Here is a 15,527-nt window from a genome sequence, read left to right as displayed (position 1 = left end):
TCGGATCGACTCGATATATTCGCCACGCGTCGATGACTCGGATTAAAATTTAATTACTCACGGTATTAATCGGATGGGCAAAAACAGGCGGCTTTGCGCCACGTGGGGCCACAATGGATGCGCGCGGGCAGGGGCGGCGCGTGCACATATTTCGCCGGCACTCCGGCGGTGATCGCGATCGGTGCTCCTCGACTATTCCTGAAACCGAAGAATCTCGGTAAATGAGCCGTTTCTCGGGAACGACGGGAACGACCGGGAGCCGACATCTCGCGCGGCGTCCAACGGGGAACGAGAAACCGGACTACTCGATCGATCGGACCGCTTTCGGACCGACGAAAATAATGTATCCGGCCGCCGTCGACCCACTTAGAACGATGGACTGCTCGAAATTGCGAAAAACTAATTCCATTTTGCCGGGGTATAAGTCTTGGCTTCTCCGGGGGCAGTAAACCAATCACATTAGAGGCAGCCACCGCCGCGGTTGGCACGGCTGTCCCCTTCCGACCGCCCCCGCTCGGCTCGCGTCCCTGACCCCCGCCGTCTTCTCCAAAATTCCGCAAGGAAGAGAGGCATCGGTTTTAACGACGTCTTCCCCGAGATACCGATCGAGCGGCCGCCCTCTTTTTCTTAAATATCGATAGAAAAAAAAAAAATCCTACTTTCCGCGATCGTCCGAGGGGTACGTTGCCCCCGTGGCTCGCGACTCTCTATTTCCAGCGAGCGGGGAGGGCGAGAAGGAAAGAGGACGCATCGATCTCGGGGCGATATTATTGTACAACGGCGTTTCAGGGGATTTAAGAGACCTATGAAGTAAATAGGAGTCCTGACCGTTCTCCCGTAAAATTGTATGTGAAATTGTGCAATGCGTCTTGCGAATTGAATCGCACGGTAACGACATCGATTTTATCGCTTGTTTCGTCGGAGCGCTCTCCTGGCAGATGGTGCGACGGAAACGGACCCCCCGCGAGACGGCCATCTTGGTCCGTTGAAATGCCGTCGTACCGAAATTAATACCGCGATAGAATTCGAAATCCTCTCGTCCGGAATCCGGTGGGTGAACGTTTAACCCCGTACATTTTTCTTAAAGGCACGGTCCCGCGAGTAAACGAAAGAGGACGGGATTCAAAGGAGACTGGAGGCATTCGACCCGGACATTTTGTGGTGGCGGTCGTAAAGTATCGGATTTCCGACGCACCGATCGGTCCCCGGTATTGGCCGAACGAGTTTCGAGCTGCCATTCGGTCGGATGATAATTGAACGGGCCAACGCGAGAACGAGAAATTACGCGGCAACGATGACGGAAGTCCGCTTGGACGTCTTAACTAGAAATTCGGACGCGGCCCAAAAGTCGGCTAATCGCGCGCAGATCGGCCGGAGAAAAATTCGGGCGACGTAGACGCGCCCGAGGAACAACGGGCGCGCCGGTGAGCGTTTCCCATCGATCCGGGATTCGGTCCCTGCGGAGGAGCCGCCGCGACAAGGAAGGAACCGGCTAAATCCGCAATCAGCGAGAGAGGCCGAATCACGCGAAAAGTAGCGGCCGCTCGCTACGGGGCCGAGTTGATGAAAATCGCGAGGATTTCGACCCTTTAACGGGGAGGGAATCGATTTTCATAAGCGGCGAGCGAGCCGCCCTCGTGCCCGTTCCCCCCGGTTCCACCCCGGTTCCACCCCGGTTCCACCCCGGTTCCACCCCCGTGCCGCGCGCCGGCCGCGTCCATAATTTGTTTTCAATGATTTACCGGGGCTAATTGCAGAATGCAGCGAGCGGTAATATCGCTTTGCAGGTTACGTCGGGAAGCTATACTTTAGTTTGCAATTTAAACTTTACTTCCTCTGGAATTGATTAGCTTTTAGTAATTAAGCAAGCAACGCCTTGGCCCACCCCCACCCGCTCCTCTCGCTCCCTCCGCCGATCGCGCGTCTCTCTCCCTCGGCAAAGCGCACGCGCGCGCGGAGGAAGGGCGGTTTTAATCAACGCCTCGCGCGTCAGCTTAGCCGCGTATTTTTTGACGCGGAAACCTAACCTCAAACCAGAACCTTGTATCCCGTTGGATCGCAGTGCGAAGCAATTTCGGCATGGAATGCGTTTCCCTCGATAGCTCGTACGGGTGCTTGCCCAGGCGGGACAGGCCCAACCAATTTCAACTTCCATTATACACCCTTACCCGATGCGACTCGCGCATTTCCGAACCTCGTCGGCCGGGTCGCTCCGCCCGTTCTCCCCGACGATCGCCCCCGCGAGTCTCCTCGGTTCCTAATTCGCGATCCCGCGCCGCCGCCAAGACACGAGCTCGGCGCGTCGGCGCGCCGTCGGCCGTCGGCCGTCGAGGGTTCGGAAGCGCGCCGGCCGGGCCACGCGCCCCAACCCCCGACGAATTTAAAAACGCAATTTACGGACAATAGAACGGCGGTAGCGTCCGGTAACCCTGGGCGCGGCGTATAAGGTTATAGCCGGTTCCTCGGATGGCCTCGGCTCCGCCGTAAAATGTTGTTTTTTAATTTAGGAGACGCCGCGGGGTTAATATACGGCTTTAATTTCGGGATTTCATTTGGGGGATCGCCTGGGTCCGCTTCCGGCCGAGAGATCGACTTCCGCCGAGGAAGAAACCGATTCCGGGGGCGGCGCGCCTTGGAAACGCTGATTAACCCCCTCCCGGGGGTGCCGTCCGCCCCGGGGAAGACGCCGGATCGCTTCGTTAATTGGAATCACAATCGGATTCTAATCAAGGCTTCGACCGAGCGATACGGCTCCCGCCGGGGCCGGGGAGGGAGGAGGAGGGGAAACGGGGGCAGGGGGCCACTCGACCGATTTCCCAGCGAGCGCGTCGATTCATGACGAATTAATCCGCGAAATTGCACTCGGGGCCCGGGTCAATTAGTTCGCCGTGAAACGGAGAGAGGAAGGAGGGCGAGGGACGGGGCAATACCGGAGATCGGTAAAAGGCAAAGCGGCCTTTATCGCGCTCTGATAATTTCTCCCGTGCCCCGGCGCTTTATAACGCGTCGATGGGAGATCTCGGGACGCGGGACTTTGTTCCCGGCGTCGACGCCCCCCCCCCCCCCTCCCCGGCCGGCCGGCGCAATTAACGGTTTGACGATAAATTAAAATACGTTAATTACGGGGTGGCCTTGGGTCATTAGGATCGGCCGAACGGCGACTCGGGCGACGCCGGCCGCGGGCCGCTTTACCTTTGCGAGGCAATTACAACGGTCATCGCTCGCCGAGGCAATTAAGGCGGTCCTAATTGCGAGACTTCGCCGGGCGCATTAGCGCGCCGCCCTTACGTAAACGCCTAATTGTGCTGCTCTCGTCTCGAAAACGTCCGACGCGCCCCGCGCTGCGTCGTTGCGCGTAGATTTAACTCGCCGTGCCGGAGTCGTTCGCCGGTCGTTCGCCGGTCGTTCGCCGGTCGTTCGGCGGAATTCAATTTTACGCCGACGATCCCGTCCCGGCCCATTTTATGCCACGACTCGGACCTCGCGCTTTAACGCCATCGTCCGCTCTCGAGGAACTTTAAACGGTCTCGTCGCGCCCTCGACCGGAGAGTGGAAACGAATTCCGCCCGAATTAGCCCGATCGCGAGAACTACCGCGGTCGGGTCGAAAGACACCGGCAGCCGGCGGAAAGGACCGCGAGACTTCGCTCCCGTAATCGAAACCGCTTCCAGGGGAGGGGGAAGGGTCGCGAGAAGATTGCGTCGCGTCCCGTCGGTCCCTCGCAGTCGCGTCGGCGGATTCGATTAACCGCGCGGAGCCCGGTGGAGCGTAATCCACCCCGGGACATCGATTTTCCGAAATTGCCGCGGTGAGTCCTCCGACCGTCGTCGAAACGAAATTCGATGCCAGTACCTTTCCAGGAGACGCTGCGCGGCTAGCGCGCGCGCACCGGTCCCATCCTCCGGGCTGCGACGAGTTGCGACGGGCTGCGACGGGCGGCGACGTCCTCCTCTACCTGCCGGGGCGGGCGCAGCCGAAGAGGCGCCACGGAGCGCCAAGGTCACCGTCACTCGCAGGTGGCACCGGCACTCGCGGTCACGTGGTCCGCGCTCGAGTCACTGCGCGCTCGCTGCCTGTCGGGACAGGACTCGCGTCGGCATCGCGCGGCGCGAGGCTGGGTGGACGAGTTCGCGGGGGGCCGGCGAGGTGCGCGATGGACGTGCGACCGTGGCGGCGGTCCGACTCGGAATGAGCGCGCCAACCGACGGCGCACTCCGGCCGTGACGTCACTCGAAGCGCGGCGCGTGCGCCGTGGGGAGGGGTGGGAGCGCGGCGGGGAAGGGCCGACGACTCGGCCCGATTCCGATCGGACGGGAACGATCTCGAGGTCGACCGAGTCCGGAGTCGACCGATCGACCGTCGGCGATTTTCCGTTTTCGAGTTCGGCGCGACGCCCTCGTTTCTCGAACGTTCTTCTTTTCGGCAGTTTACCGGCGGTTGCCGCCTCGTTCGCGGAAACCGAAAGGAACCCTTCCGTTCTCGAGGCCGCAGGAGTCGAGATGATTTTATCGTTAACGAAGCGCCATTTTTCCCGATCGGCGCGATATCGCGAACGAAGAGGAAGGATAGCGGCCGAAACCGGCGCGGAGAGCCGCTCGCCCGCGGACTCGAGGCCAAATACATCCGTTTCTCGACAATTCCCAGCGACGGACGACAAGTGACTAACCTCTCTCGTCCAAGAGGAAGATTAACTCGGTCGGAGATGGGAACACGTCGCGAGCCGGAAACATGCAATGGAAGTGGGCAACCGAGTCGGATGGGTCAGAAATATACGGAGGGACGATTCCACCTGAGCATTCCACGGATGCACCGTCTCGAGTGGTTCCGGTCTCCGTCCAATCTTCCAGAAACTTCGCCAGGAATTGAACGCCGGATCGTCGGACCGCCGTAACCGACGCAACGGCTTCGACGAATTTTTCGGAAAAGGGCGTGTCCCGTCTTTTGTCCTCCGAGAGCCGTTAGTCGCGCCGCCGTCGCATTGTTTTTCGGCGAACCACACGGATCGAGCCTTCGACGTCTCCGGACCCGATCGTCACGAAATCTCCGCATCTCGCCGGAGGACTTCGAAAGGTAATTCTATCTCCCACCTCCGCGTCCCTTCCGCTCGGCCCGCAGCGAGGGACGAGCGGAATTGCGTTAATGGCCCGAGCATTCCGAGCGGCTGATCGAACGAGGCGCGACGAGCCCCCGGTTTTCGGGGTGCCCTCCGCCCCGAGATATTTGCGGCCAGTGCGAGGCGTATTAATCGAATCCCGCTCGCGTTAATTCCGTCGCGCGCTATTTGGCGGCGAGCGGACGACTCGCGCCGACGCGAAGCGCCGCGGCCAAAATCGAATTCTTACAATGTTAGAATCTCGTTAAACCCGACGTCTCGGCCACGGAACGCGCTCGTTCGCTCCCGAGCAACATTCCATATGCTTCTAACCGTCAAAATATTTACCAAACTGGACGCTCCGACTCGTTTTAATCTTTAACCCGTGATTACGGAGGTTCCAATAAAGGCCTAAAAACTCACAAAATTTCATTTAGAAAAGAATTTTTTTATTCTTCTTCGGGCCGGACGAAAAATGAAATCTCGCTAGTTTCGAGTCCTTCGTTAGCCCTTCCGCGATCACGGGTTAAAGTCTCAAATTATTCGATGAACCGGTTTGGAAAAAAATTTAATAAATATTTGAACGTTAAACGCGTTAAGATAAACGCGGTGCTCTTTCGAGTCGAGACGGATCGCGACGACGAAGTCTCGCGTAAACTCGGGTTTACGGGAACGCGAACTCGATCCGAGCCGAGCCGAGCCGAGCCGAGTCGAGCCGAGCCGCGGCGGCAACGCGTTATTAGTATGTTAATTGGAAGCCGCGCACTGCCACCTCGCGTTTCGCATGCCTTCGGAGTCGAGTGCGTTTATATGTTAAGATGTTTAATCGCTTCTGTAATTAAACTGTCCCTCAAAGGATTAATTGTCCCCATAATCCCATGAATATGTTAACGAGCCTTCTGGATTTCGAGCCGGGTCCCTTCGGGCCGACCGAAAGCGTCCCCCTTCCCGCGGCGGAAAGAACCGCGAGTCGGCGACTGTTTGCCGCCGGACGATCGAGAAACCGGGGTCGAAACTCGCGGCGAGAGGAGAGGAACCTCGGATGGAAATTAATTCATTACTCTAATGCGCACCGAGCGCTTCGCCAAAGATGGATGTCTCGTTTTCATTTGGAGAATTAACGCTCTCCATTATGCCGGGGGACGATTTTTTCCCCTCGGTCGCTCCCCGCCCCACCTGCGCGACTCGGAGCCGTTCTCCCCGTCGCTCGTTAATGCACGCTGCGAATGAGCCTGCGGAACGCTTTCCTGTGTTTCGCTCGTTTCGTCGCGCTTCTTTTTCGCTTTATCACCCTCCGCCGTCCCCTCCCCCCGCGCCCGCGTCGCGCTCGCTCGCTCCCCCAGGAATCCCGGGAACTCCCGACGCGGGCTTCGGCAGGTGCGAGACAATTAGCGAATGCGTCTTGGCTCGTTCTCCCGAGGTGCCGCGATCGATCGAGAGGGTCCGGAACGCGGCCGGAACGCGGCCGGATTCGCGGGAAGGACTCGCGTCCGCCGCGAGCGGGCAGGGACGCGCGGAACGACCGCCGGGCTAATCGGGAGTCGACGAGCGCCCATCGGGCAGCCGTCCCGGACCATGTAATTAGATTTAACCCGTCCGGCGTCGGTTCCGCGCGTCGCTCTCCGACCCGCGAGCGGATCGGCGCGGCATCGATTCGGGGACTCGCGGAAGAACGTCTCGACGGCCGATCGGCGTCGCGACGCCTCCTTCGCGGCCCCGATGTAATTTTCTGAATGACTACGTAATTAAAACTCTAATTTCCTGCGCTTAATTGGCCGGAGTCTTGGCTCTCTCCTCGCCGCCCGCCCCGGCCCCTGGGTCGGCCCCTCGGTCGGCCCCTCGGTCGACCCCTCGGTCGACCCCTCGCGCGCCGTTCTTTGTGTGCCCGAGTACTCCGCGAGCGCGCGGCGCATTTAAATAATCGATTTGCCGCCGAGTAGACGCGGACGCGGAGGAAGCGCCCTTCCCTGGCGAGTCGAGGCGACCTCGGCGCGATCGTGCTCGTTCTCTGGATTCCCGAGGTTCCCGAGGTTCCCGAGGTTCCCGAGATTCTCGACGACGATCGACGAGATCGCGACCGGGCGGAGGTTGCTGGGAACCGTAACGAGGAGCCCGCGAAGGAGAGCAAACGCCGAATGAGACGGCGGATCTTCCTTCCCTCGGAGACGGAAGTCCCGATTCGAGTCCAAGAGGGTTCTCGCCGCTCCTCGTTACGGTCGGGACGGTTTTTGGGATAATTACGGCTGCGGGCGGACCGCGCGCAATTATAATTGCCGGCTCCTTTCGCAATTATAAGTTTCCGCGAGGGGTAAGGCCGCGCGGCGCGGCCGCGCGAAGGAGTCGGTCGGCTCGCCGAGGTGCCGTACGTGGAAACGTTAATTGGAGCGACCCGCACGGAAACTAGTTACCAAGAGGGCTACCGATATGCCCCGCGTCGCCCGCCGGCTTTGCCAGCGAAATTTACCGGCGTCGTCCGCCGTTCGCTGACTCGCACCTCCGCTTCCGTCCGCTTCCGACCGCCGGCCTCTCCGGAACGTCTCGTCGGATCGATCGGACGATCGATGGTCTCGATGCCGAAAATCGAGGGTCCGAGGCGTCGCGTCGCGAAAGTGGAAATTTCCGTCTTTCGATCGAGAAACGGATCCGGAAAATCAGGAAAATTATTCGAGGAGATGGACGGAGAACCACTGGGGGAGAGGTGCGAGCCCCGGAAAGAAGTAGGATTGCAAATAAAAAGTGGGCAGAGGTAGTAAGTAAAGTATAGGAAGGTAAAGCAAAGTAAAAGGGGTGGGTGACGGGGCGAGGGGTGGAAATGGATGTTACTTAGACTTCAGAGGACCTCCCTCCGCCGCGGCGCGGGGCGGCGCGGCCCCTCCCGGTCCCTCGGCGACCCCTCGACCCGCGCGGAGCCTCCGCAGCCTCCGCATCCTTCGCCCTCAAAGAGCTTTTCTTCGCGCCGCTGTCGCGCTCTCTCCCGCCGCACGCGGGGCGACCGCGATCCTGCGCCCGCAAGATCCTCCCTCTCCGCGATTCCTTCCCCCTTCGGCCCGACTCCTCGAGCACTCCGCCCTATCGCGGAGTCGCTCAAATAGTAGGCTTTTTAAAAGTTAAGGATTCCCCGCAAAGTGGATACGTTTCGAGCCGCGCCCTCGGCAGGGACTCGGGAGGCGCGTCCGGACGCCACTTGTCGGAGCTTCCCCGGGTGACTCCGCGCGCTGCACCCGGCCAGGTGGAGGAAAGGGAGGACGTCCTTCCCCGAACGTCGCGACGTGGACCCCCTTGCCGCTTCTTCCGGACTCGGGAGAAGTCTTCGTGGAGCCGCGGGAATCGCTTAAACGGCCAACCCCTTAAGGTGTTACGAAAGTCACATATACGTATCAAAGAGTCGAAATGTGTATAAAACCTCTGCAAACCGGGTGCACCGAGTAATCCGAAATTTTTCGGCGGGTCCTGACGAAGATCTTGAAACTCGCGGAATGTGATTATTTTTCGAAAAACGAAATTTTGTGAGTTTCAAGACCTTGGGACCTCCGTGATCACGAGTTAAAATTTCAACTTCTTCGCTGTGCCCAGTTTGGAGAAAAGTTTTCTACTTTTTGATACACGGGAAGGACTCTATCGTAGCGCCTTAAAAGTCGAGGATTCTCCCGGCGGAGGCGATCGCGTCCGCCGCGGGAAAGAGCTCGCGTTTCCTCGAGGAGGGGACGACGGCCGCGATCGCGCCGACGCGCGGCCCCTCTTCTCCGCGACGCCGATGGAAACGGCGACTTCGTGGCACGGAGAAGTTAATTATAAGCGATACCAATCTCTCGGGGTTGTTGGTCGGTCGGTCGGCCGGTAGGACTGGGAAGCCCTGACAGCCAATTACCACCCGCGTGCAACCCTCGCGCGCGAGCCACCCCCGATATAGGAAATTAAAAGACTTAGCGATGATTGCGCACCCCGGCGCCGACGCCATCCGCTACCCACGAAAACATTTGTCCCGCTTAGCGGGAATTAGTGGATCGGCCCGGCGGAAAAGTGATTGGGATCGGACCTCTTCGTTTCGCTCTCCGAGGAGAGTGCCCGGAACCTCGTTCCCAAGGGAGCCGCCGGTTTCGCAGGAGGTGTCAAAAATCGGGAATCGACCGTCCGAGGCGGGGGGTCCCGAAAGGAAGAGACATCGATTCCCGCCGAGATCCCTATCGAGCGGCGTTCCCGGGTCGCCTGGGGTGCGCGCGACGGCTAATGACGGCCGAAATCCATCGATAGCATCTCGCGATAATATCGGGCGGGTCTCGTTTAACCGTACTTAGCCGAGCCTGCATTCGAGGGGGGCTTAGTTGCATAACGGCTCGGAAATCCCGCTCTCGCAGTCCGCAGTCCGCAGTCCGGCAGGGGCGGGCAGGGTTGGCGCTGGCGGAGGAGTCACCGGGGGCCGGGGGCCGGGGGCCGGGGGTAGGGCCGCCACTCCGGTCCGCCGCGTGTTCGCGCAGCGTATACGCTCCGGATCGGGCCGATCCATTATGGGCTTATGTCGCCCGACAATGGGGATTATCCGGAGGAGACACGGTGAGAAAATCGCGACCGGCCGGGGCGCTTTTCGCCCCGAAGTCGAGCGCGGTCTCGAATCGACGAGATGGAAATTCCAGACGCGGCGGTTTCCGCGCCCGAGCGCCGTCGGGAACGCGCGGCGGAGGGCCGAGGGGGGACGGCCGGGTGGTTGCCGGGTGGTTGCCGGGGTTGGCTCGTTCGCTGGTTGGCCCGAGTTAATTATAACCGATGGTTATCAACCGGTTAACTCCGACACGCCATTACGTGCCTCGCCTACCGCTCCGTCCGTTTCTCCGGGTGCCCCGAGATTTCTGCCGACCCTCGTCCGAGGCGAACCTCTCGCCAGGGTGGCCCCGGGCGTTCGGGCCCTCCTCGACGAGGGAAAGTCCCGGCGAGTCCCCCGAGACCCCGTCGAGAAATCAATCCGGGAATGGCCTCGTTAATCCGCGGGTGGGACGGGTTCTCGCCTCGGCGGCACGGCGGAGGACGGGAGGGGCGAGGCGGAAAAGGGAGAAAGAGAGAGGGCCGGAGGTTTCCGGATACTCGGTTGCTCTTACATCACCTAACGGTATCGGCCGCCCACCCCTTCTGGCGCGGGCGTGGAGTGACTGAGTGGTTATTTAGGTAAGAGCCCCCCGTCCGGCGTCGCGCCCCGCGGCAACTAAGTAATGGTCCCGCAACATATTGTACAAAAAAGGCTCGCTTATTTACGCGGACGTGCCGGCTGCCGTCCGGGACCGCCCGAGACCGCCCGGGACCGTCGGCGAGGATCCTCCTGAATTATGCACCGGTCGTCCGGGATGGGACGCCTCCGATCGCGGGCGGGGTCGAGGGTCGTCGGGTCCTCGGGACGCGAGCTGGGAAAAATGTGGGACTCGGTCGGCAGAATAATTACGGCTCGCGTGAATAGCGAGCTCGCTCTCGAGGGCGGCGGTCCCCGCGCGAGGGGTGTCATCGAGAAGCCGGAGGGGCGGGCACCGGGTCCTGGGGGATGCAGGGACGATCCTATCGCGCCTCGTTCATCTCCGGGGTGCCCGCGCGTGCCTTTGGCGGCTCTTCGAGTTTGCGGATCGAGTCAACGTTTGCGGTGGCGGAAACGGATAGCGATCGAGAGGTCCTGGTGCGCTTCGTCGCGGGAATAGTTAATGGGCGCGGCGACCCCGACCGGGGGGCTCGGGCGAGCCGGTCCGGGTGGAGGGACGATCCGATTAGCGGGACGTCATGGGAAGGAAAACGGGCCGAGTCAACCGGGATATTCACGGTCCGTCATTGTGCGCGGCGTCGGCGACGGGTCTCGTATTAATTTCGTTTCCACGCATGGTAACGTCGTATACCGTCGTTACGCATTCGAAGCGATCGCGCTCGAACGAGCGCGCCTTATGGGGAGATTTTTTGTCCGTCGGCGATATTTCCGACGAGTACCCGAAAAAGGAATTACGGGCTTTTCGGGGGAGCGTCTAAACAGCCCCCGATTCTCGACCATGAAATAAACGAGCCCGAGCGCTTAGCCGCAAGAGTAATCACGGTCCACGCGGAAAGTTCGATCTCGGTAATCGAGCTATTTATTTCGGATGTAGGCGCTATCGAAATACGCTTTATCAACGAGACACCATATTTCCTCGCCGGGGGGATTACACCGCGGAACGGCGGTAAAGCGCTCCTTATCGGACGAGGTTCAGGCATTTTTCTGATCCGTCGATAAATTCGCGTCCGTTAACGAATCCCTCCGTCCCCGCAAACGAGAGAGGGACGTTTCCCTCGACGCGAGATGGCCCTCTCGGCTGCCCTCCCTTCCGGGGCGCGATCGGAATTCGCTCGGTGAGGTGAACCGAGCGACGGTGATTCGCGAAGTTTCCCGTGAAAAGGTAGCCGGACACAATGGTCCTTATCGCGCCAAGTCCGAGCATGGTCAGGACGTTTCTACGAATCCATCAATAAAACCGAGTCATTTAGCAAATCCGCGCCCGGTCGAAAGGCGAATTTCCAAGATAAAGGGGTCAACAATGGGGTAACCGATGGTTGGTATTCGGCCAGTGTCGGCCCGGCTGCCTCGATCACTCGTGATAACAATGAGGGGGTTTATAAATCCGCGCATTGTTGCCAAGTTAAAAGCCCTCTGCGGAAAAGTCGACGCGAAGGAGGAAAGGTGCCGGGAGAAAGCGAGAGACGGAGAGAGAGGGGCGGAGGGGAGGGCGGAGAGGGAGGAGGGTGGGTACCGTGTAAAAGCATTGAGAGCACTTTAATGAATACGATTAGGGGCGTTAACCGTGAAGAACTGCCAACCCTGAAGAAAGCCTCGAGAAGGGTTCTCGGGGTTTTATATTTTAAGCGTTGTTTTCCACAACTTAGCGAGTAGTGCCGGCTTTTTCTCTTTTCCCTTCGCCCCACTTTGCCCGCCCTCCTCTCGCTCCTTCTCTCCTTCGCTCTTTTACTCCTCTTCGATATCGGTGTCATAAATAGTCCGCGTTTAGCTGGAAATCGATACCTCGCGTCCTTTATTTATCGACTTTTTGAATAGCGATAAATCCTCCGTGGAATTAAGTCGTTCGAGAAACGTACTTAAAGCGACCGGAATCAATTGCGACCGGCGATCGATCGCGGTGTTCGCGATTCGTGTCAACCTGTCGTACCGGTCCGAAATTCTCGCGTCGTCCGTACTCGGAGACAAAAAAGTGCGGAAATAAAAAAGAGTTTCGGCGGAAACAAAAATGTGACACCTCGGATAAAAATTGGGTAAAAAAGTAACCTTGATTTTTTCGAAGACTCAAAATTAATTTTTCGCGAACGTTTAACGTTTCCCCTCGACCCTCGAGAGGAATACCGGAAGGGAGGAGAAATTATCGGAAACGTTAATCCGACCCTTGCAGAAGAGGGCGAGCCTCGGATGGACGGCGACGCGGCGTTGAGCTCGGCGATTTCGACGCCGACGACCTCGGCGGACAAAAGGCCCCTGACGGTCAAGGATGGCAAAGCGAACCAGCCGATACCGCTGCGAGGAGTCAAGGGCCAGGTCGGCCCCTTCGAGGTGGAGGGCCCACCCCTGGAGGAGAAGGTGTCCACCTTCCTGGGAGCGGAACTCGTCGAGGTGAGCGAGACGAATCAACCCTCGGAATTATGCCGGGACTCTCGATTTGTCCCCAACTTTTCCCTTCGTTCCGTTCCGAACCCGAGTCGGGGACGATTTCGAGCAGGGCAAAACGGGAGTCGCCGGCGTCGGAACGCGTTCGGCAAAAAATGGACGAGCCACCGCGGCGAATCTTCGCGATCGCGCCAGAGGGCCTGCACTTCTCCCATTTCTGTTCCAGAACGTCGAGTCGTCGAGCGATACCAGACTCCGGGTCTTTACGAAATTACTTCATAAATATTTCACGTTCTGCAAACACGTGGTGGTCCTTTGGTTCTATATGGTAATGTTCGCGCTCCTTTACAAACGAAACGAAGCTCGCAAGTGATCGCCACGTCGGATACGGATCGAGAGCGCCCCAACGCATCCGGGAACACTCGTCACCCTCGATGGGAGAACCCCTGGCGTCGCGCAATTCATCGAGAGATAACGTTTAAGAGCGAGAGAACGCATTTACCGGGTCGTTCGAGAATCTGGACCAACGCGACCAGGAGTCGAGGATCGTCGCGCCGAGAAAGAACGGGACGATCGTCCTCGAATAAACCCCCTCCTCCACGCGTGCCTCGATTTTCAATGGATCGGTCATTTGGAAACCGTCGTCGAAATCGTTCTACTCTCGAGCAAAAGTCACCCGGAGGTGTCCTTTCTTCTCCCGGTTTCCGAGGGAACGCGGAGGGCCGGCCTCGGCCTCGACGGGACTGCACAATAATATAATCCCCGTAAAATGAGAGCGGTAACAGGATCACGGCGTGAAATCCTAATAAATGAGCAGTTGCCGGCGGGCATATAGAGGCTGCCACCCCACGATGCGATCCCTCCGGCACGATCGGCCCTTATCTCCCGGCGCATCGGGCCGCGTTTAACGAAAAACGCATTTGGCGCGGCCCCGGGCGCGTGCAGGGCCGCAGATAGCGGCCTCGCACGCGCCTCCCCGGCGACCCCCTCGACCACGGCTTCCCACGACGACGCCCGTCGTCCCGGCGACGAGAGACGCGCCGAGCCGCTCGGGATTAACCCTTTAAGCCCGCCGGCCCCCGCGCGCGCTAAACGCCTCGAGATTTATCCCCGTGATTCCGCCGCGCGTCTAATTAAAGCGACACCGGCCGTCGGTCGCGCGATCGAGAGATCGAACGATAAATATCTTCTACGGACGCGCGATCGACCCGTCCGGGAATTCGATTTTTTCGAACCTCGGGTCGTTTCTCGGCGGAGAAACGGACGTCCCCGTTCTTTCCCCTCGGCGACCGAGTCAATTACCGGGATTAATCGGTCGGCAAGTGTGGAGAAGAACCGCGGCCCCGGGAGCGGAAGGCGACGAGTTCCGCGAGTGTTCGGAATCGATTCCCTCCTACGACTCGAACCGATTCGATCCGGCCCCGCCGCCATTTTTGCTCGGGCGGGAGCCGTGACGCTTCCGCTTCCGGTGCCACCCCGCGCCTCCGAATTCCCGGCCACCCCCCGCGGCGCCCGGACGGAGACGAGCCGTCGAGGCGTCCGCGTTCGATTACGGGGGCAGTCGATGATAAAAATGACGAAAATCAAATCGTTTCCGGAGCGGAGCCGGCGCACGCGTGAGCGCGCAGGAGCGTGCCTCGCTCGCGCTTCTGCCCGCGTGTACGCGCACACGCACGCTCGCGTCCCGTCGGCCGCGCGGTGTAATTGACGTGTCTCGTGAATGCGCTCGCTCGGCCGGATACGATTCGCATTAAGCACGCCCGTCCGTCGGTCTCGTACAATGTCCGCCGTTAAACCTAACTTCCTCTCGCGATGAATTTCGGTCGGGGATGATTCGGCTGCGGAAAAAGACCGCCGACTGGGACCCGGGTCCGGTTTTTCGCCCGGCTTCGACGCGGAACGAGCCGGAGGATATCGCCCCGACCGACCGCTCGCGGTGCGATAACCCATTTCCTATGCGCACCGTTGTCTCTTCTTATCTGGCCGGCACGGTAATCTGCCTCGTTAGCGGAGGAGAGACGCCCACGCCAGCGGGGGCGCGCCGAGATATCGGCGACGGACGTCTAGGTAGACGCGCCCGTCGAGTCCGGAAAAGCGCGAAAGAGGAGCGAGGAAGACGGTCCGCGGCCGGCCGGCCGCAGCGGAAATCGGGCGGCGGCGGCTCGCGGGGTGTGACGCGGCGTTGCCCCTCGAACCCGGCCGCTAGCTGACTCCACGCAATTATAGACCCCTAATTACTCCCCCTTCTTCTCCGCCCTCCGAGCGCCCCGGTTAATTAATTCCTACCTCATTAACGGCGCAAGCATCCCGCATTCTCTTCCGCGGACCGGACTTTATTCCAAAATTCATCTTCCTCCGTCGAGAGCGGATAGTCTTGACGGTAACGCGACAAAGCCCCCCCGATGGAAACGAGTGCACCCGGTACGCGTCCCTCCCGTTTCCCTCCGCTTCTAATAGCGGATAACTCGCTCGAGTCGCCGCCACGCGAAGACGCGGGGGAGAACATTCGGGCCCCCCGATAGGTATTTCGGAGACGCCCTCTTCTCCGCCTTTATGCGCGAGTCCTTTGTGGGAAAAAGTGGAAGGCTCTCCACTTCGGGGGCCATTATCGCGCTCGTCTTTCACCGTTCGGCATCCATCGGCCGTCCAAGAAGCGGCGGCTATCGGTCCGCCCCTCTCGTTAACGGCGAGCGCTAATTAAGCTCGCTTAAAACAAACCGGAGGCGGACTCCCGCGATAAATGCGGGGGGAAAACGCGCCGGTCGGCCTCCGAGCGAGGACCGCTCGGGAGCGAAAGTTAATATCGAAGGAGGAGGCCCCGGC

The 15,527-nt window shown here is 59.8% G+C and overlaps 2 protein-coding genes across 5 annotated transcripts in view; one reads left to right on the top strand and one right to left on the bottom strand.

Annotated features, from left to right (window-relative positions):
• LOC105698533 (LIM domain only protein 3) overlaps positions 1 to 4,166 on the bottom strand; it is a 39,181-nt gene extending 35,015 nt beyond the window's left edge. Inside the window, exons 1-2 of one of the 2 annotated variants that reach the window (XM_012422850.1) lie at positions 3,853 to 4,166; positions 62 to 198 (exon numbers count right to left, since the gene is read on the bottom strand). The gene's annotated coding sequence lies outside the window, so the exon portion shown is untranslated. The remainder of the gene's footprint in view (positions 1 to 61; positions 199 to 3,852) is intronic. The other variant, XM_012422851.1, reaches the window with a different exon arrangement.
• Positions 1 to 15,527, top strand: part of LOC105698534 — an 87,648-nt gene that overhangs the window by 55,194 nt on the left and 16,927 nt on the right. The window contains exons 1-3 of one of the 3 annotated variants that reach the window (XM_012422854.1): positions 4,464 to 5,070; positions 12,493 to 12,710; positions 12,931 to 13,645. In XM_012422854.1, coding sequence (XP_012278277.1) covers positions 12,510 to 12,710; positions 12,931 to 13,077 — 348 coding nt within the window. In that variant the 5' untranslated portion in view covers positions 4,464 to 5,070; positions 12,493 to 12,509 and the 3' untranslated portion in view covers positions 13,078 to 13,645. Of the gene's footprint in view, positions 1 to 4,463; positions 5,071 to 12,492; positions 12,711 to 12,930; positions 13,646 to 15,527 lie in introns of those variants that run through there. The other 2 variants (XM_012422853.1, XM_012422855.2) reach the window with 2 other exon arrangements.

Source organism: Orussus abietinus, unplaced genomic scaffold, assembly GCF_000612105.2.
Source record: "Orussus abietinus isolate OABI.00-Male unplaced genomic scaffold, Oabi_2.0 scaffold58, whole genome shotgun sequence".
In the NCBI taxonomy this organism is placed as follows: domain Eukaryota; kingdom Metazoa; phylum Arthropoda; class Insecta; order Hymenoptera; family Orussidae; genus Orussus; species Orussus abietinus.
Note: the sequence above shows the minus strand (reverse complement) of the source record. Positions and strands in the feature narration are given on the sequence as shown.